Source organism: Gobius niger, assembly GCF_951799975.1.
Source record: "Gobius niger genome assembly, chromosome: 1".
NCBI lineage: Eukaryota > Metazoa > Chordata > Actinopteri > Gobiiformes > Gobiidae > Gobius > Gobius niger.
The window spans coordinates 29,607,032-29,628,863 of NC_136852.1; the positions used below are offsets into that span (position 1 = coordinate 29,607,032).

The 21,832-nt window shown below is 43.8% G+C and overlaps 3 protein-coding genes across 3 annotated transcripts; all 3 read left to right on the plus strand.

Moving 5' to 3' along the window:
• Positions 1–6,563: 6,563 nt before the first annotated feature.
• LOC306967104 (olfactory receptor 11A1-like) lies at positions 6,564–7,499 on the plus strand (the record flags this gene model as incomplete). Its single annotated transcript, XM_079562003.1, has 1 exon — positions 6,564–7,499. The coding sequence occupies one exon, from the start codon at positions 6,564–6,566 to the stop codon at positions 7,497–7,499; it is 936 nt and encodes a 311-aa protein (XP_079418129.1).
• Positions 7,500–11,895: 4,396 nt separating this feature from the next.
• Positions 11,896–12,831, plus strand: LOC306967197 (olfactory receptor 11A1-like; the record flags this gene model as incomplete). Its single annotated transcript, XM_079562118.1, has 1 exon — positions 11,896–12,831. One exon carries the CDS (start codon positions 11,896–11,898, stop codon positions 12,829–12,831), a length of 936 nt encoding a protein of 311 aa, XP_079418244.1.
• Positions 12,832–14,995: 2,164 nt separating this feature from the next.
• LOC306967281 (olfactory receptor 1500-like) lies at positions 14,996–15,931 on the plus strand (the record flags this gene model as incomplete). The annotated part of the gene is made up of 1 exon (XM_079562250.1): positions 14,996–15,931. One exon carries the CDS (start codon positions 14,996–14,998, stop codon positions 15,929–15,931), a length of 936 nt encoding a protein of 311 aa, XP_079418376.1.
• Between the last annotated feature and the right edge of the window lie 5,901 nt (positions 15,932–21,832).

Genomic DNA, 21,832 nt, shown 5'->3' on the forward strand with positions numbered 1-21,832 from the left:
CATGCATTTGTCTGGGCGGCAGTGGCGCAGATGGTAGAGCGGGTCGTCTCATGATCAAAAGGTCGGGGGTTCGAATCCCGCTGTCATTGTGTCCTTGGGCAAGACACTTCACCCACATTGCCCCCAGTGTCTGCGTACATTGGTGTATAAATGAGAGTATCAATGGGTGAGTGGATTCTTGCTGTAAAGCGCTTTGAGTTTTTGAGGGTTTTTTTTTTTGCTCCAAAGATTGTGATTTGATTAACATTTCCTTTGCCGACCATGTAACAAACAAGAACTTATTGGTCTTTTGACTGAGGAACTGCAGAAGAACAACTGCAATGTTATCAGCACAGGAGATGCAGACATGGACGTTCTATTTCATCCCTTCTGACCGCCAGAGGCGGTGCTTCAAGCACTGAATGATCATTCTTGAGCATGCCCAGGTGGAGAAAATAATAACAACACAGTCATCTGTGACATCTGGTGACCTACATGAGTCTATAAAGTCACGTGGCACCGGAACTGCTGCTGTTTTTCGGGCCCTTAACCGTGGTGGGAGCTGCGAGCGTGTTGTCGACGCGTGGTGTGCGTCTCAGTGAGTATCCCTGTTGCCGTTTACGGTTTGGGCTGTGTTTTATGTGTCTGGTGCCGTTTTCGGCGGGACGTTTAATTATACAGCAGTCGGTTTTGTGGCTTGTTTTCCTTTCGGAACGGCGCTGCCATGTTCGGCTGTCCTGTTTTTGTTTGTCTTCGTGATCTATTTATCGGCAGTGGTTTGTCCCCTGCTCGCTTTGTTTTGTCTACACCAGTAGCGTACTCGCTCGTGTGATATTCATTTATTTATTTATTTCTACGGGTTGTGAGTGCCGTTTACGGCCGCATTGGACGACGGGCACGATCTGTGCGCCTCGTGCCTCGGTGTTGGTCACCTTCACCTTCGGGAGGGCCTCACCGAGGCCACTTGCATGGATTGCCGGGTGATGCCGCTGTCGGTCCGTGAGGCTCGCCTGGCTGCAAGCGACGGTGCGGAGAAGTGGATGCAGGGGCTGGTCCCCTCTCTGCTTCCTGCCCAGCGGGCACCGGACAAGGGGCGCTCCGCTGCTGGAGCTCCTACCTCCGCTGGTCGAAAACGCTCCGCTACAGGAGCCGAGGCCTCTGCCCGGAAAAAGAGCAAAGTGGGTCGTCCTTCTGGGTTGGCGATGAAGGTCGACAGTTTGTCGTCTGAACTGGCCCAGATTAAGGCACTCCTTCAGGCCCTTCACGGGGAGGGTCCGCGTCAAGAGGGGGGCTCGCTGCGGCAGGAGGACCTGGTGTCCCTTCACGACGATGACGCCCTATCAGTTACAGCATCGTACTCCCAATTTCATGATGTGGATCCACGTTCCCCTGACCCCCTGGACGGGCATACGGAGGCGTCTGAAGCGGGCAGCGAAACTTCTGACTCCTCCGCCAGGGACATTGACGGCGTGGCGATTTCTGCCATGCGCACCCCGCTTGCAGCTGGACGCTCCACCCGCGCAGTCAGCTGCCCCCAGTGCCTTTTTTAGGCGGCAGGCTTCGTCCACTGCATTTTTGGTTCCCCCATCCATGGAATACATCGGCCGATACCAAGGCACTTGCGTCCATGCAGGATGTGGCCAAGTTTGGGCTGGACCGCATGCCGTCCGTTGAACCTGCGGTGGCCTTACTGATAGTGTCTCCGGACGAGGCCCTGAGGTCTGATGCGAGGTGTCCACGTCCTCAGTGTCACGCCACGGATGAGCTATTGTGCAAGGCATACGAGGCCGGTGCGCGTAAGGGGCGCATCGGGAACTCCTTGTCCCATCTGCTGCTGGGTCTGGCGTCGTTTTTGGAGGACGTCGGCCTGGAGTCCCCGACGCAAGGCCTTGTGGACACATCCTTGCAGGCCTTTGCCTTCATGTCCAGGGAACTCGGCCGCCTGCTCTCCAGTCTAACGCAGGCTCGTAGGCAGGTATGGTTAGCCCAGTCTCCTCTGACTGAGTCATCTAGTAGGACTCTGCGGGGTCTCCAGGTCCGCCCAGGGGAACTCTTTGGTTCAGCTGCACTACAGCGGACAGCGCAGGCCACCCAGACGCGTCAGCAGTTGGCGGGCCTTCACCGGTGTGTTCCTCCACGTACGTCTGCACCTGGTCCATCTCAGAGGGCATTCCCTCCTTCGTAGGACCCCTTTGTCGTTCCTCAGAGGCTGTTTCCGAGGTCTGACCGGTTTCGCGATCGACCCAGGACGCAGGCTTCTCGTCCGACCCGCACAGGGCAACAGTCTCGGCCGTGGGGGTCGAAAGTGAGACCCGCAGGCCGGCGGTTGGTCATTTCACCCCGGAACAACTCCGTTACTGGGCTGCTCACACCCGGAACGTCTGGGTGTTGTCCACAATATCCGGGGGTTCCATGCTACAGTTCCGCCGCCGGCCTCCGGTTTCTGGCCCGGTCCGGGTCACTCGCATCCACGACCCGGCCGAAGCCCAGGCAGACACTACAACGGGAAATTGGGACCTTGCTGGACAAGGGCGCAATGTGGATCCAATGCAGGATCCGGGGGGGTTTTATTCACGCTACTTTCTGGTCCCGAAAAAGACCGGGGATCTGCGTCCCGTGTTGGACCTGAGAGGTTTCAACGTGTTTTCAAAGGTCTTACCATTCCACATGTTGCGCACCACGGAATTGCTTCGCACTATAGCGAGGGGCGAATGGTTCACCAGCATCAATCTGAAGGATGCGTATTTTCACGTCCCGATCGCTCCTCCTCATTGGAGGTTTCTGCGCTTCGCATTTCAAGGCCGCCAGTATCAGTTCAGGGTTCTCCCGTTCGGTCTCTCGCTGTCCCCCTGTGTGTTCATGAGATTTGTAGCAGTGGCGTTGGCACCATTACAGATGCAGGGTTTGAAGATACTTCCCTACATAGACGATTGGTTGGTTTGTGCACCGTCCCGTGCACAGGCTATTCGGGACACGGAGACTGTCCTTGCGCACGTACGCCAGTTGGGGCTCAGGGTGAATCTCCCCAAGAGCAACTTGGTTCCGACCCAGGCCACGTTTTTTCTGGGGATTGCTCTCGACACGGTCTCAATGACTGCTCGACCCTCTCCTCTGAGAGTCGAGGGCATCAAGGAGGCAATCTCTGCGTTTCGACGGACCAGCAGGTTGTCTTTTATCAAATTCCTGCAGCTCTTAGGCAAGCTAGTGTCGGTTTCCAGTGTGGTTCCATTGGGACTGCTCCGTCTGCGCCCCCTGCAAATATGGCTGAACGACCGGCATCTGGATCCGTCGCGGTTTTCACACCAGCGTGTGCCGTTGCTGGTGTCTCGGCAATGTCTGGCAGCTCTGGCTCCATGGAGGGACAAGCTTTGGCTCGAACACGGCGTCCAACTGGGGGATTGTCCGTCTCGGTGGAAAGTTGTGTGCACAGATGCGTCGTCCACAGGCTGGGGTGCGACGTGGCAGGGCCGGATAGCGCAGGGTGCGTGGTCCCCTCATTTGAGGCGGGAACACATAAATGTCTTGGAGCTGCTTGCAGTGCATTTAGCACTTCGTCATTTCCTGCCGTATCTGCGGGGCCGACATGTTTTAATACGGTCAGACAACACGTCAGTGGTCTACCACATCAACCACATGGGGGCAACCAGATCAGTCAGGTTGATGCAGGTGACGGGTCAGCTACTCACGTGGGCTTGGCCTCGATTGGCAGGATTGCGTGCGACCCATATACCGGGACCGCAAAATCAGGTGGCTGATTTCCTGTCCCGTATTCGATGCTGGCCGGGGAGTGACACTGACCTCAGAGGGTCATTATTTAGTTTTATCGATTTGCGAATACTGGGCTCGTCTTTCTAAAAGGGAAGGACTAAAGCGGAGATTGGAAAATGATACCCACCGGATGGATTGGACCTACAGTATTGGTGCTTTAGCTACAATTACGCACGGAGCAGTGCTATGCTAGGTGGCCAAATTCAATCCAATCCACTATATTTCTATTGCACATTTCAACAAGACATTTCCAAAGTGCTGCGCAAAGTTAATATAAAAGCAATAAAAAGTAGCAAGGAGCTCCACCAGCCATTGAAATAAAAAATTAAAAGATAAAAAAAAAGAAAAGTAGAGGCTCAGAGGTTTCCACGTTTCAGAATGAAAGTGTTCATGTATAATTTGCTTTTCAATCGATTTTCAAATTAAAAACAAAAACAAAAAACAAAGAACGTTTTCTCTACTGTAATGAAACAAAATAATTTAAAATTGATTGAATTTTAAATGTTCTAAATGATGACTAAATCGTTTACATTTTTTTTTTTTCTTGAAACACGCTGTTTTAAACAACTGTACGCAAAAAACTTTCTCCACTTTACTGGAGTTGAATGTCCAGTGCTGCTCTTGTGGGATAAGAGTTAGATCATTATTAGAGTTAAGTTTTCTTTGATTTTACCCAGAAGCATCTATGCTCCAGCTGAACCGTGTGGACAGATGGTTTGGAGGATGTGGTCATTAGTCTGTTCTACATTATAAATGAGAGCTCACTCTACTGTAGAAGCCATGACCGCAGTCATCTCTACTACCCCTCAAATGTTCAGAAGTACAAGTGCTGCACTAACGTCTGCAGAATAATTGACAGCTTGAGCCTTGCTTTGTGCCACTTTAACACGTCTCACGTCATCACAGCCATGGCTTTGGTCCATTGAAGTTTGGATCACATGACACTGTACACTCTAAAGGTATAACCAAACCATATGCTGTACCCCAAGTGAAGGCGCAGTCGCGCACTGATGGTTGGTACCCTCCTCCGCATCCTAAGAGCTGGGAAATGGGAACACCATTTTAAAAGCTTCAAAAAGAACAGCAGCGCACCCCCTGATGTAGCTGTGGACACAGAGAAAGTGACAAGGGGACAAAGGGGAGATTGGGCTTCTCTGCCATAAAAATAAAGCGTTGACTAAAAACAAAAATGGAAATAAACATATACACTCTTAAAGAAAAGCAGAAACAAATAAAAGAATAAATAAATGCAGACAGAAAATAATGATATGTCTTATTATTTCTATTTTAACAGAAAAAGAGATGTTTAATAACTGTTATACATTTTTACTTCAGAACTTAGGCAGCAAAAAATAATGTATTTTCATTTTTATTTATTGAATTTATTTATTAGGGACAGTGCATATTCATGAACATCTGTAATTGCAGTGTAAATGTGACAGATTATAGCAAACATGCTCATTTCCATCTGCAGTCCCTGGGCAGGTGACACAGAAACAATTAAAAATGTATTCTTTATTACGGTTAATGTTAACCCTAAAACAGCATTGATTAAAAATACAATATTTTTAGTTAAGCGTTTGCAGTGATCATTTAATAATTCTTCACCAATATATTTATTGATTTATTCATTATTTTGGCAGTTTTGGTCCCCCATACAGTAATACTTCACTAGTGATTGATTGATTGATTAAAGGCAATGGGTGCAGGCAATAACAACAGCTACCAACAACATGGAGCAACAACGTGAACCAACAACATGGAGCAACAACATTGAACGCTCCCAGGCAGTTAAGTCATGTGAAGACTACATTATATGCAAAAACACATTCTGATTTTTGTTTGTTTGTTTTTTAACGTTGCTCTAATTTGTTTTATTGGGTTGTCTTATTTTCTTTTTTTGCTACGTAAATGTATATTGAATTGAATATGGGGTCGGCACTAAGCTTTATTTGCTTCGGCCTACTCAAGTTTGAGCATCCACAACTGTATATGAATTTTGAAACACAAAATGAATGTAAAATTGCTCAAATAAACTAAAAAACTCTAAACTGAATGGCTTCATTGAGATGTTTTGTTTACTGTTATTGAATTAGCTTTAGCTTTAGCACTTTGGAAATGTCTTGTTGAAATGTGCAATAGAAATAAAATGGATTGGATTGAATTTACTGCATGTGTAAATGCATAAATAAATCAATTTCTATCGTGTTTCCACTTGCCTGTTTGCATATAGTTTGTTTGACTGTTTTTATAATGTCTGTTTCTTATTTGCTCTGAAGGATTTGCCCCATGTGGGATAAATAAAGTTGTCTGAATCTGAATCTTTGCTGCGCAGTCGACTGCAGTCGCTTCTGGGAAAAACACCAGAGGGTATTTAGAGAGAAGAGGCAGTGTTGAGCCACTCTACAGTTGGGGAGGCTGGTGGACGAATCACTGCTGCGAGCTTGAGTTTTAATCTAAATCTTGCTTTAGACATTCATTTTGAGACCTTCCCAACACCGAGGCATTTGTCTCATTATATCTCCTTCTGTTATCCATGTGTGTTGCGCTGTTCAGGTTGATCTTAATGACAATTGTGGCAACTTTTACAGTATCCGTGGTACATTTTTTGTGTTTTGTTAATTCCATATCTGCTCTGCTTCTTTTCTACTCTCGTCTCTATATTAGGTCATGGTTTTACATCCATTCATAGGTTGGGTCTTGTTCATTTTATGTCAAAATACAATTGACAACAGAATCAATTCCTGTAAGATACTTTTTCTGTGACTACCTGAACAGACTGTTGACAGAAACTCATGTCTGTAAAAAAGAGGACGATGATGAACTCCAGCGAGGTTTCTTATTTCACTCTGGGAGCTTACTTTGACACTGGTCCTTTGAGATGGCTGTATTTTGTACTTATATTGTCTGTGTATGTTCTGATACTTCTGTCCAACCTGCTTCTCATCGTAGTCATCTGTCTGAACAGGACTCTACACGAACCTATGTACATTTTTCTCTGCAGTTTATTCATGAATGACCTTTTTGGAAGCACTGTATTGTTCCCATTGCTTTTGTTTCAGATTCCCCAGGACGTTCACACCATCACGACTTCCTTTTGCTTTCTACAAATCTTCCTTGTTTACTCTTATGTTGCTATTGAGTTCATGACCCTTGCAGGTATTTCATATGACCGATATTTGGCCATTTGCTTCCCTCTGCAGTACAGTGCTCGGATGAACACCAATAAAGTGTTTTTTCTGACAGGTTTTTCCTGGTTGTACGCCTTTGCCGTAATGCTTTCTTTGGTTTTATTGACTACTCCTTTAAAATTCTGTGGAAATATCATCTCTAAAGTTTATTGCAATAACTACTCTGTCGTCAAACTCTCCTGCTCTGATACTTCTGTCAACAACATTTATGCACTCATGATAACTGTTGTATTAGTTTTTGGACCTTTGATTTTCATTGTAGCGACATATATCCGTATTTTAAAAGTGTGTTTCAAAGGGTCCAAGCAGACGCGGCAGAAAGCTCTGTCCACCTGTGGGCCTCACCTGGCCTCCATTGTAAATTTCTCATTTGGAGTGTTTTTTGAAGTCTTGGGCAGCAGATTTGACCTAAGAAATGTACACAGTGTGATCAGAGTGATCTTATCACTTTATTTTCTGGCAGTTCAGCCGCTCTTTAACCCTTTAATTTATGGACTCAATCTCACCAAAGTCCGAGTGCTGTGTAAGAATCTGCTGCGTTCTGCGGTCAGGTCCCAGTGACTAGACCAGAAAGTGCACACATGCGATGTCCTAGTGGGTAAGGTTGCTGAGCACACACACCAGACTCTCAAGTTCGAGCACTGACAGTTTGCTCAGTGCCTCTGCTCACTCTTTACCCCCTTTCATCCTTTGTTGTATAATCTAACAAAAAAACGTTTAATTTACATATTTTTCAAACAAATGTTGCATTCTAAATAATAATTTGTTCAACCAAATCCTAAACCAGTGGATCCAAAACTTTTCATACCAAGTACCACCGCATAAAAACTCTGACCTTCCACCTAATAAAACATCTTATTTTTTACTTTGTTGCAGTCTTTATTGCATCACTATTGACAACAATTCTTTATATACATTTTTTCACACTGCATTTTTGTTGCAGAAGAATAGAAATGTTTTTACCTATTTACTGTGTGTAGTCTCAACAAAAAACTTGCATACACATATATACATAGAAGTACCCAAAAATATACATATAGTACATGCACACACATATTCCATATAGATACCTACACATGCCATGTATACAAAAAAACAACTAAAAAAGCAAGTATCCAATTTGTTTATATCTTTTCCCCTGTAGCGTGTGACGTTTTGGCCTGTGATAAAGTGATAAAGCCTCAACAACTCAACAAATGTGATCTGTGCTAATGACTTTTCTTCCCCAAGGTCAACAAAGATGCTTGTAAATAATGTAAAATGTCGATAAAGCACGTGTAACTAGTTTTGTTATGTTGTTAATGTGTTTACTTCAAACATAATGCATTTCAAAGACACTCCTCCCACTTTGTGTTGCCTCGGTGATCACATCAAGTTACGACTAAATCGATAGACCGCCTCCAGAATCACCCCAAAGTGCCGCTCACAGGAAGCACTGATCCTCAGATCCAGTTGGAGTGGAGACAGAGTTCAGATCGAGGACGAAGAATGAGAGTATGCAATTAGGGAATCAACATGACTCTCGCTGCAATCCCCACTGACCTCTGAAATTCCTTTGTTCAGTGAAGAACCAAAGATCCTGAAGTTTTTGCCCGTGAAAATTTGACATGATTGTAACTATCCAACTTTTAAGGACATTTGCATTTTACATGTTTGATCGTTGCATCAAACCTCCTTGACTGAACCGTGAGTTTTCAACTACCAGCTGGAGTGCAGCTAACTCAACTAATGCCGAGCTGAGCCGGACTTATCCGTATCAGCTCGAGGCCACCAAGAGAAAGGGAGTGAGACCACGATCAAGCGGCCTGTTCAACTATACCCGGCCAGAGTCGGACGTCAGCCCTTTGAGCCGCAGGACCAGATCTTGGTGTGGCAGACCTTTCTCTTTCATAAGCCCACCTTGCAGAGCTGGCTCATCAGATTCACAATTCACATAAATTCACCCACAGATGAATTCAAGAACATTTTATCTTATACATTTCAATATTCAATGGGGGTCAGGTGCAGAGACGATGTGTGGCGGTCGAAGGCAGGTGCCTCGGTGACCTGGTCCACGTACACAGCTGTTGCCGTTCGGCACGTGTGGGAGGTTGAGAGGTACTGGCTAGATATAGTCGGGCTCACCTCCACGCACAGCTTGTGTTCCGGATCCCAACTCCTGGAGAGAGGCTGGATGCTTCACTTCTCTGGAGTTGCCCACGGGGAGAGGCGGCAGGCTGGGGTGGGCTTGCCCCCCAGCTCAGCTGCGACGTGTTGGAGTTCCCCCCGGCGAACGAGAGGGTCGAGGACAGATCTCTCACCATTGTCTCGGCCTACGGGCCCAACATCGGTGCAGAGTACCCAGCTTTATTGGACTTCTGTGCTAGTTACATAACGAACACCATGTTCAAGCACAAGGGCACCAGGAGGTCCGATGATCGACTTGCGACAGTGCGTCTTGGTCTCCGCCAGTGTTGTCTTTTGTCACCGGTTCTGTTCATTACTTTTATGGACCGAATTTTTAGGCGCAGCCAGGGGCCTGAGAGTGCCCTGTTTGGGAACCTCAGGATCTCATCTCTGCTTTTTGCAGATGATGTTGTTCTGTAGGCTTCATCAAATCAGGACTTTCAGCATGCACTGGGGCGGAGTGTGAAGCGTCCGGCATGAGGATTAGCGCCTAAAAATTCGGGGCCATGGTTCTCCAGCGGAAGAACCACCACCACCGGTGGCGTCCCCTCTTCAGGTAGGTGGAGAGTCCTTGCCTCAAGTGGAGGAGTAGTATATCAGGGTCTTGTTCACGAGAGACGAATGGAGCGTGAGATCGATAGGCGGGTCGGTGCGGCGTTAGTAGTGATGTGGTCGCTGTATCGGACAGTGAAAAGGGAGCTGAGTTGGGGGGCAAAGCTCTCGATTTACCGATCAATCTACGTTCCTACCCTCACCTATGGTCACTTCGAAATAGGGTGATGATCTCAGTTACCCGGTGACCAGCTGAGGTGACTCGGGCATCCGTTTCGGATGCCTCCTGGTCACCTCCCTCGGGAAGTGTTCCGCGCATGTCCTATTCGAAAGGATGACCCAGGACATGCTAGAGGGACTATGTTTCCGAGCTGACCTGGTGTCACATCGGGGTCCCCCCAGAACAGCTAGAGGAGGTGTGCGTGAATCGGGAAGTCTGGGCATCTGTTCTTAGACTGCTGCCTCCGCGACCCGGCCCCAGACAAAGCAGAAGAAAATGGATGGATGGATGGATGGATGGATGGATGGATGGATGGATGGATGGATGGATATTCAATGCTGTTAATTGATTTTGGTCATTAAACCTCCATAAACCTCAGTTTGTTTTGTCTATGTTTATTATTTCAGACTAAGGGTCAATGTACTAGGTTCAATAATTCACATCCTTCAGAAAAATCGAAGGATGCCTCTTATTCTTTCTTTTATTTTGTTCACTTTTTGAACTGGTTCCCCAAATCAAACTTATAGCTAATAACTGCCAAACAATTAATTAATTTACTTAATAATGATGATAACTTGATTAATAAATCCTCATATACTTTTTTTTCCTTCCTCTTGTCTTTTCTTTTTTCCTTATTCATTCATCATTTGACATGCTGAGAGTACGACCATATAATGTTTTGAAAGTTTTAATTTTGTCTTGAATGGTGTATATCATTTTCTCCATCTCCAACTATTTTCCAGGATTGTAAAGTCTTTGTGACATTTTCTTTCCATACTTTGGTCATTTGTTTGATTGCCGTTATTCTCATGATATTAAACATGATGGGATGTCAAAACATCTTGACACATCATCTCTCTCATCATCACCCAACATCTTTGATCTCCATTTTTTATTGCATGTAAAACAACTGGACAGGTTAATAACATATGGGTTAGATTTGCCCCAGCAGGTTCCCCACATCCTCTCCAATAATTTGCCTCTCCTGTGGGTAGATATTTCCCACTCTGGGCTGATAAAATACAAACACACTTTCCAGGCAAATTCACGCCAGTATTTTAGATTGAGTTACTTTAAAGTTTTCTTTTACACATTTATCACAATGTTCTATTTTAATATTTAGTTGACCTTCCAAGTATCACCTCAGTAAATATCTGCGCTTTCAAGTATCACCTCTTAAAAGTCTGACCTTTCGAGTACCACCTCATCAAATATCTGACCTTCCAAGTATCATCTTATAAAAACATGTTAACATGTACTGTACATGTGCCACAGTTTGAGAATCGCTGGTTCTGAACTAGGTGTGGCCTGCTAAATGTGTGCTTCCAATCATTAAAGACATTAACAAAAATGTTGTCATTTCTATTGCATTTTCTTTATTAAGCTGTCGACTATGCATGTAATCTCTTTTGGGAAATACACCAGAAGGTATTTAGAGATAGGAAGAGGCCTTGTTGAGCCACTAAACAGTTTGGGAGGTTTGAGGACTCATGCTAATAATGTCTCAAAATAGTTCTCACTATTGACGGTGAGATCACTTAAGAGATCATTTGGGTCTTTTGAATATCGCCTCAAACATCAACATACATAATGAAATATATTTTGATTGAATTCCTGAAAACCTTTTTTAACATTGCATTATTTGTCCATGGCTTGAATTTTTATCTAAATCTTGCTTAGACATTCATTTTGAAACATTCACTTTGGCATTTGTTTCATTATATCTCATTCTGTTGTCCGTGTGTGTTGTGCTGGATTAAGTTCAGGTTGAGTTTAATCATTTGATCTCACTTTTACACTAGCTGTAGTAATTTTTTTCTAAATTGTTAATTCTGTGTCTGCTCTGCTTCACTTATATTTTCAACTACTCTCTATTTTAGGCCATGGTTTTTCCATCCATTCATAGGTTGAGTCCTTTTCATTTTATGTCAAAAAACAATTGACAACAAAATAAATTCCTGTAAGCTACTTTTTCTGTGACTACCTGAACAGAAACTCATGTCTGTAAAAAAGAGGACGATGGTGAACTCTAGCGAGGTTTCTTATTTCACTCTGGGAGCTTACTTTGACACTGGGCCTTTCAGATGGCTGTATTTTGTACTTACATTGTCTGTGTATGTTCTGATACTTCTGTCCAACCTGCTTCTCATCGTGGTCATCTGTCTGAACAGGACTCTACACGAACCTATGTACATTTTTCTCTGCAGTTTATTCATGAATGACCTTTTTGGAAGCACTGTATTGTTCCCATTGCTTTTGCTTCAGATTCCCCAGGACGTTCACACCATCACGACTTCTCTTTGCTTTCTACAAATCTTCCTTGTTCACTCTTATGCTGCTATAGAGTTCATGACCCTTGCTGTTATTTCATATGACCGATATTTGGCCATTTGCTTCCCTCTGCAGTACAGTGCTCGGATGAACACCAATAAGGTGTTATTTCTGACAGGTTTTTCCTGGTTCTACGCTTTTGCCATAGTTCTTGTTGTGGTTTTATTGACTACTCCTTTAAAACTCTGTGGAAATATCCTCACTAAAGTCTACTGCAATAACTACTCTGTCGTCAAACTCTCCTGCTCTGATACTTCTATCAACAACATCTATGGATTCTTTACAGCTATCATTGTTATTTTTGGGCCTTTGTTTTTCATTGTAGCGACATATATCCGTATTTTAAAAGTGTGTTTCAATGGGTCCAAGCAGACGCAGCAGAAAGCTCTGTCCACCTGTGGGCCTCACCTGGCCTCCATTGTAAATTTCTCATTTGGAGCGTTATTTGAAGTCTTGGGCAGCAGATTTGACCTGAGTAATGTGCACAGTGTGATCAGAGTGATCTTGTCACTTTATTTTCTGGCAGTTCAGCCGCTCTTTAACCCTTTAATTTATGGACTCAAACTCACCAAAGTCCGAGTGCTGTGTAAGAATCTGCTGCGTTCTGCGGTCAGGTCCCAGTGACTTGCAGCTATTGTATCATTTTAGATATATTGTAAATAAATTGTGTTTGTGGTATGAGAGAGAGAGAGCACAGGCCATTACGACTCTATGGGTGGAGTAATTTTTCAAATAAATATTCAAACAGAAAGTGTACACATGCGATGTTCTAGTGGGTAAAGGGCCTATCTCACCGGAGGAGAGCTGCGGAGATGTTGCGGAAACTGGCAGTCTCCACAACGTCTCTGCAACTCGGATTGATTGCAAGCAAACGAAGGGCCTATCTCACCGGCCTAGAGACTAGTTGGAGACTGGAGTTGTTGCTGGTCGCAGAGATGTCTCCGAGACGTCCCCTGGAGATAAGGCGATAAGTCTCAGTGAGAACAAACAGGTTCAATTTCAGCTGAGTCTCCACATGGTCTCTTAGAGGTCTCCGAGGTTTCCTCAACCTGTGAGATGTTACTGTGAGATCTCAAAGAGTCGTATGATCTGCTTGGACAGGTCTCGGAGACATTGCAGGGAGGTCACAGAAAGGCCTCACAGGTTGAGGACAACAAATAGAATTCACAACACAACTGCTTGAGACCGTGTAAATCTCTCGGAGACCTCTCGGGGACCATGTGGTGACCACATGGAGACTTTTTCTCCGCCAAAATCAAACCTGTTTTCTTTTTACAGAGACTACCTGGAGATACCTTATCTCCGGGGGACGTCTTGGAGACATCTCTGTGACCAGCGGTAACTCAAGTCTCCAACTAGTCTCGAGGCCGATGAGCCCTTAAGGCTGCTGAGCATGTACGCCAGACTCTCGAGTTCCAGCTCTGACAGTTTGCTTAAAGTCTCAGCCCACTCTTTACCCCCTTTCATCCTGTGTTGATCTAAAACAGGGGTGTCACCGACGGCCGTATATGGAGGGCCACAGATCGGTGGTCAATGCATTCAAACATTCAACTGCATGTATTTAAGAGAGGTTTAAACCATTGCCCACACTTTTATTTAGGCTTGGAACAATAACGGCAGCTCAGTCTCACAATAACTGTGAAACAGAGCCTTTGTTCGGAATTATTAAAATTGCAGTAAAATGATGGCGATGTGCGGCAATAAAACAAGAAGCCTGAGGGCCACCAAAAATTGGTTTGAGGGCCGCATTTGGCCCTCGGTCACACTTTGGACACCACTGATCTAAAATTTGATAATTTACTTATTTTTCAAAAAAAAAAAAAACATTTTAACATCATCATTTGTTCAACCAAATCCTAAACCAATAGGTTGATGACTTTTCCTACCAATTACCACAACAAACTATGACCTTCCATGTACTGTACCACCTCATATTATATCTGACCTTCCATGTACTGATAAAAACCTCAAAAAATATCTCTAAATAACATAAATAAAGTCTAAAATTGTACCACCTGGCGCAGTTTGAGAATCACTGGTACTTAAACATTTCTCACAAGTGTGGCCTGCCACAGTAAATGTGTGTTTTCTCAGTCTTCCAATCTGTAAATTCATAAATAAAAATGTTATCAATTTCTATCAAGTTTTCTTTATTAGGCTGTTGACTATGGTCTCTATTGGGAAAAACACCAGAAGGTATTTAGCGAAAGGAGGGGGCCGTGCAGGGCCATTACAGTTTGTGAAGCTTGAGGATTGTGCTTATAATGTCTCAAGATAGTCCTCACTATTGGTTGTGAGATCACTGAAGAGGTCATTTGGATGTTTTGAATATCTGACAAATACATTTTGATCAAATTACTGAAAACGTATTTTTAACATTGCGTTATTTGTCCTTGACTTTAGTTTTTATCCAAATCTTGCTTTAGACATTCATTTTGAGACATTCCCTACCAGGGTGTTTTTCTGATTATACTCAGTCTGTCGTCCATGGGTGTTGCACTGGGTTGAGTCTAATCATTTGTGTACACTGTACAGCTGTCTTAATGTCAATAGGGATACATTTTACGGTAGTCATTGTAAATTTTCTCTATTTTGACGATTCTGTATCTGCTCTGCTTCACTTATATTTTCAACTTTAGGTCATGGTTTTACATCCATGCATAGGTAGGGTCATTTTCATTTTATGTCAAAACACAATTGACAATAAAATAAATTCCTGTAAGCTACTTTTTCTGTGACTACCTGAACAGATTGTTGACAGAAACTCATGTCTGTAAAAAAGAGGACGATGATGAACTCCAGCGAGGTTTCTTATTTCACTCTGGGAGCTTACTTTGACACTGGGCCTTTCAGATGGCTGTATTTTGTACTTACATTGTCTGTGTATGTTCTGATACTTCTGTCCAACTTGCTTCTCATCGTGGTCATCTGTCTGAACAGGACTCTACACGAACCTATGTACATTTTTCTCTGCAGTTTATTCATGAATGACCTTTTTGGAAGCACTGTATTGTTCCCATTGCTTTTGCTTCAGATTCCCCAGGACGTTCACACCATCACGACTTCTCTTTGCTTTCTACAAATCTTCCTTGTTCACTCTTATGCTGCTATAGAGTTTATGACCCTTGCTGTTATTTCATATGACCGATATTTGGCCATTTGCTTCCCTCTGCAGTACAGTGCTCGGATGAACACCAATAAGGTGTTGTTTCTGACAGGTTTTTCCTGGTTCTACGCTTTTGCCATAGTTCTTGTTGTGGTTTTATTGACTACTCCTTTAAAACTCTGTGAAAATATCATCTCTAAAGTCTACTGCAATAACTACTCTGTCGTCAAACTCTCCTGCTCTGATACTTCTGTCAACAACATCTATGGATTCTTTACAGCTATCATTGTTATTTTTGGGCCTTTGTTTTTCATTGTAGCGACATATATCCGTATTTTAAAAGTGTGTTTCAATGGGTCCAAGCAGACGCGGCAGAAAGCTCTGTCCACCTGTGGGCCTCACCTGGCCTCCATTGTAAACGTTTCATTTGGAGCCTTTTTCGAAGTCTTGGGCAGCAGATTTGACCTGAGTAATGTGCACAGTGTGATCAGAGTGATCTTATCACTTTATTTTCTGGCAGTTCAGCCGCTCTTTAACCCTTTAATTTACGGACTCAAACTCACCAAGGTTCGAGTGTTGTGTAAGAATCTGCTGCGTTCTGCGGTCAGGTCCCAATAAGTTGACATGACAGCATGTTATTTCATATTATTTAATTTGATTATGAGATGAGTCGGGGTCAATACGGCCAAATGGTTGAATCACTGAGTCTAAAATATCCAAACAGTAAACCTTTCCATGAAACTTGATCAGTGAATGTTAAAATCCAAATGTTTTGACTGTCAACAATATAACATGTATGAGCCATTGCAACAGTTTATGACACTGAAGAGGATATAAGTTGACCCAAGTTAATGTGTCCTGACAGAGATGTTAGCTATAAACTGAGTGTGACTATGTACTCTATGATGTCATTTCTTGTTATGAAGAGTTTTTACTCCAAATGAAATGTAGCTATTATGCTAACTGTGGCACAATTTTTAGTTTAGTTTATTTGAGCAGTTTACATTTCTACATTTACATTTACATTTACAATTACATTTACATTGATTGCTGACTTGTCAATGAATGTGCACAGTCCTAATTCAAATAAATACATTTCAAACATCTGCAGCAGATTCTACTTTGCCCCTCATCCGGTGGTACTTACACCGTGTTCCAAATTATTATGCAAATGACATTTTTCTCTGATTTTCTAAACTGTCAACTCAAATGAGAGTCAGCAAAATGTTTATAACTGTGAGAGGATCATTTGAATGTGGTTGAAAAAACCTCCCAGTGATTACAGTATTTTTTTCAAAAATAAATATACTAAAAAAGCTGAAAATCTACTGTTCCAAATGATTATGCAACTTGTTGAATACATTACAAAGCTTGTGATCAACAGAAAATTGTCATTTGTTGAATTTGTAGCAGTAGTAGGTCATATTTACTGAAATCAAAAGCTATTTCAATCAAAAAACATCTTAACAGGTCAAGTTATATTTTAACTAGGGGTGGGACTTGATTAAAATGTTTTAATTGAGTTAATTACAGGTCTGTAATTAATTAATCACAATTAATCGCATGTCAATCAAAAAACAAAAACAAACATTTTTGCACCTAAATTATATAATAACTAGGTACATGAGTTCAACAACAAATGTATTTCTTGTTATTGTTATTCTGTATAGTGATTCAAGTAACAGTGGCAAAGTGCATTTATAGCTATTTAGCTTTCAATTGTTTTAGGAACTCTGATCACTCATGTAAACAGTAATAATAATGCCACATTTATATATATTAAATATAAGCAAAAAATAAATAAAGCAAAAGGGCCCTAAAACAGAGTCTTTAAGTGTTTAACAATTGAGTGGGCTGGCTGGAGCGTTTGTTTGAGGCTGAACGCTAACATTAGCATCGAGGACGTCTCGGTGTTTGAGGCTAACGCTAACATTAGTGTTTTGTCCAACATGTTTTACATTGAGATATGACTTGAGTAACTATGGAGGAAGGCAAACTCATTTTTGCACAACCTGCACACAGCAGTAGGGATGGGCGGATCGATACCACAGCATCGATATATCGATACCAAACGGCTACTTTTTGAGTATCGATATTGGGCAAAAAGTATCGATACTAATTTGCATATGTAAAAAGTAGGCGTGCCAGCAATTTTAAACATAAAAGGACAATTTACATCTTTGTTCTGAGCCAATACAGTCCACAGCGGCATGGAATTGAACTAAGCCAGCCATATCATTCTGGTTTAGATTCTGTTTGTCATTAAAGTATTAGTTTTAAACTTTGTTTATGTGTTTAATTTCACATTAACATTGTATAATTAACCAGTTAAAGTAAAATCATTTTAATGTACCTATTAATTACATAAAATAACCAGTTTTAGAAATGTATATTGATTGAAATACATTCACCCATATAAAAATGACCGGTAATTTTAACATAGAACCATTATTTGATAGCAGCTTCAAAATTCTTGAATCCAGCAAATTTGTGCGCTTTTGGAGAGTTTCTGCTTGGATTTCTTTGCTGGATGTCAGAATAGCCTCCCAGAGCTGCTGTTTGGATGTAAACTGCAAGCCTCTGGAGGGTCCTACACCTTGATGTTCGGGAGACTCCAGTGACACCAGCAGCTTCAAATACCTGTTTGCTGCTTTGCAGCAGCTGTTCTCTTATTGTATTTGTATGGCAGAAACCGTCCTTACGCTGGGGGGGAAGGAGCCTGAGCTTGTACGGGAGGTTGAGAGATACCGGCTAGATATAGTCACCTCCACGCACAGCTTGGGTTCTGGATCCCAAATCCTGGTGAGAGGCGGGCCGGGGTGGGTTTGCTTATAGCCCCCCAGCTCAGCCATCACGTGTTGGACTTCACCCTGATGCCTTCGGGTCGGGGACAGGTCTCTCACCGTTGTCTCAGCCTACGGGCCCAACATCAGGCAGAGTACCCGGCCTTCTTGGAGTTCCTGGGAGGGGTACTAGATGGTGCTCCGAATGGGGACTCCATTGTTCTACTGGGAGACTTCAACGCCCACATGGGTAACGACAGTGAGACCTGGATGGGGGTGATAGGGAAGATTGTCTGTTATTGGACTTCTGTGCTAGTTGCAGTTTGTCCATAACGAACACCATGTTCGAGCACAAGGGTGTCCATAAGTGCACGTGGCACCAGGACACCGTAGGCAGGAGGTTGGTGATCGACTTTGTAGTTGTGTCGTCTGACCTCCGGCCGCGTGTCTCGGACACTCGGGTGAAGAGAGGGGCTGAGCTGTCAACTGATCACCACCTGGTGGTGAGCTGGATCCGCTGGCAGGGGAGGAAGCCGGTCAGACCTGGCAGGCCCAAGCGTGTTGTGAGGGTCTGCTGGGAACGACTGGCGGATCCCTCTGACAGTAGGGTCTTCAACTCCCACCTCCGGAAAAGCTTCACCCAGACTCAGAGGGAGGTTGGGGACATAGAGTCAGAGTGGACCATGTTCTCCTTCTCCATTGTCGATGCGGCTGCTCGTAGTTGTGGCCGTAAGGTCTCTGGTGCCTGTCGTGGTGGCAATACTGAAACCGGGTGGTGGCGCCCGGAAGTAAGGGATGCCGTCAAGCTGAGGGAGTCCTACTTGGCCTTGTTGGCTTGTGGGACTCCGGAGGCAGCTGACAGGTACCTGCAGGCCAAGCGTGCAGCAGCTCGTGCGGTCGCGGAGGCTAAAACTCGGGTCTGGGAGGAGTTCGGAGAAGCCATGAAGGAGGTGCGCTCGAGGGTTTGTGGGAGTACCAGTCCACATGTGTTTTGTGGATCTGGAGAAAGCATTCGACCGTGTCCCTCGTGGTGCTCTGTGAGGGGTGCTCCGGGAGTTTGGGGTCCGGGGCCCTTTGCTAAAGGCTGTCCGTTCCCTGTATGACCGCAGCAGGAGCTTGGTTCGCATCTGTAAAGCACTTTGGGCCCGATCTTGTGCATCAAAACGGAGACGATAGCGTGACATTTTGCGCTCAGTCGGGGCGCACTTTGTGATCTTGCCACTCCAGACTTGGCGCATTTAAGTGGGTTGAGACACAGACATTTTCCTCCAACCAGATCGACTCCGCGTCCAGGACAGTGGTTGTGTGGGAGTGGGGAGTGAACATGTGCTTTTGTTTTGCTTCGCGTTCACGCCAAGCGCGGGCCGATCCGCGCCACAGCGGACGCGGTAGCTCTTTTTCTCTCGAGACGTGAACATTTACCTCACGATGGGGTAAATAAAGTTTTTATTTTGACCTGTGAGAGCCTAAGGCTTAAGAAAGAACGCAAGCCAGCGCAATGTAAACGAGGAAGTGAATGTAAGCCGTGTTTCCATCAGTGCAGTCACCTCCTCTTGTCACGCCCCCTCACAAGTGGCGGAGGCGAATGGCGAATGGAAAATAATTCGCCAAGAGCCTGCGCCGCCCCGTGCGCCGCCACAAGATCTGGCCCTTTGTGTTACATGACATGTATGAAAAGCGCTATACAAATAAAATTGATTTGATTTGATTTGATTGCCGGCAGTAAGTCAGACCTGGCCGGGATGAGGATCAGCACCTCCAAATCTGAGGCCATGGTTCTCCACCAGATAAAGGTGGCAACCTGAAAAGCTTCCCCTCTTCAGGTCGGTGGAGAGTCCTTGCCTCAAGTGGAGTTCAAGTATCTCAGGGTCTTGTTCACGAGTGAGGGACGGATGGAGCGTGAGATCGACAGATGGATCGGTGCGGCGTCAGCAGTGATGCGGTCGCTGTATCGGTCTGTCGTGATGAAGAGGGAGCTGAGTCGGGGGCAAAGCTCTCGATTTACCGATCGATCTACGTTCCCACCCTCACCTATGATCATGAGATTTGGGTAATGACCGAAAGGACAAGATAGCGGATACAAGCAGCTGAAATGAGTTTCCTTCGCAGGGTGGCTGGGCGCACCCTTCGAGATCGGGTGAGGAGCTCAGTTAACCGGGAGGAGCTCGAAGTAAAGTCGCTGCTCCTTCGCGTCGAAAGGAGCCAGTTGAGGTGGCTAGGGCATCTGTTCCGGATAGCTTTTTGATTTTCAGTTAATTACAAACTTTACAATGTATTGAAACTATGCAATAGATTTTGAGGTTTTTACTATATTTGTTTTTGAAAAAAAAAATACTGTTATCACTGAGGTTTTTTCAGTCATATTATTATTATTATTAATATAATATATCCTCTAACAGTTAAAGACTTTGTCATTTGAGTTGATCATATAGAAAATAGAAATAGAATCATAAAAAAATATATCATTTGCTTAATAATTTGGAATTACACATTACTGAGACACCCTCAGTGCAGGACGGAGCACTATCGCAAAGCCTTCATCCCCACTGCTGTCAGACTGTACAATAAGACTGTGAAGTAACATGTGCAATAATCTCTGTATCAGCTGCACTTTATTAACTCTTCTTCTTGAACGCCGACTGTAACAAGTGAATTTCTCCTTTGTGAGATCAATAAAGGTTTATCTTATCTTATCTTATCTTAAAAGCAGCCTTATCCACTTGACTATCAGGTGCATGTAAGAGTACAATTTTGTGCTGTTTCTTAAAATCACATCTTTTGCCATTGATGGTATATTGCACAACATAGACATAAAAAACAGTGTTTATCCTAATGCATGTGGACAGTTAGCAAGTTGGCTAGTCCAGAAGACTTTCCAGAGTCCGTTAGCCTGCTCAATGTATTTTCCCTATAGCTATTAGCATTAGCCATCAAACATCGCAAATTATGAACGATCCAGATGTTTTCAGCTGTTGTCGACCCATCGACCACATTTAGGTCAAAGCCTCGTCAGAAATTATAAATGAATGTACAGACCTTTTGAGGTCTGGGGGTTGGCTTTTGTTCGTTCATATATTTAAATGCACTTGTAACTTAAGTTACTTGAATTGTAATGACTAATTACAATTATTCCAGTATTTTGTTTATTATGTAGTAATATGTTATATTCCTTAGTTACTGAAAAGGTGATATATTTTTGTAACTCATTAATTTTGTAATACTTTTCCCCCAACACTGGTCAAATTCAGTTAAGTTTCTGCCTTTTGTGGGGTCGGATACACATCCAATGGCTATTAAATCACCTTATAATAAGTTATTGATAAGGAAACCACAGAAATGATATAAACACCAAGACAAGGACAAAACATATCTCCCAATATGTTAGTATGGGCTCCCCTATTCATTTGTATGAGGATGGAACGTTCAATTTAAATCTGGTGTGGGGGCCTTGGCAAACAAATGTATGCATTTGTAGGAACAGGCTCAGGGAGCTAAAGGCATTTCTGTGATTTCTATACTGCAAAATGTGACCGGTCTCCCAGACTATTTTATGTTTTCCATGAAATCTCATATGGAATGGCCTTCATTTCTTAGCGCAAGAAAAAACTGTGGAGTGTCAGATGAAAGTTCCCCTTTACCGGCCCTTTTGCAAGTGAATTGTGCTCCCAATCATACTTGATCACAATGGTCTCAATCAGCTTCAAGAAAGGCCAGTTTTACAGCTTTTCTAGCACAC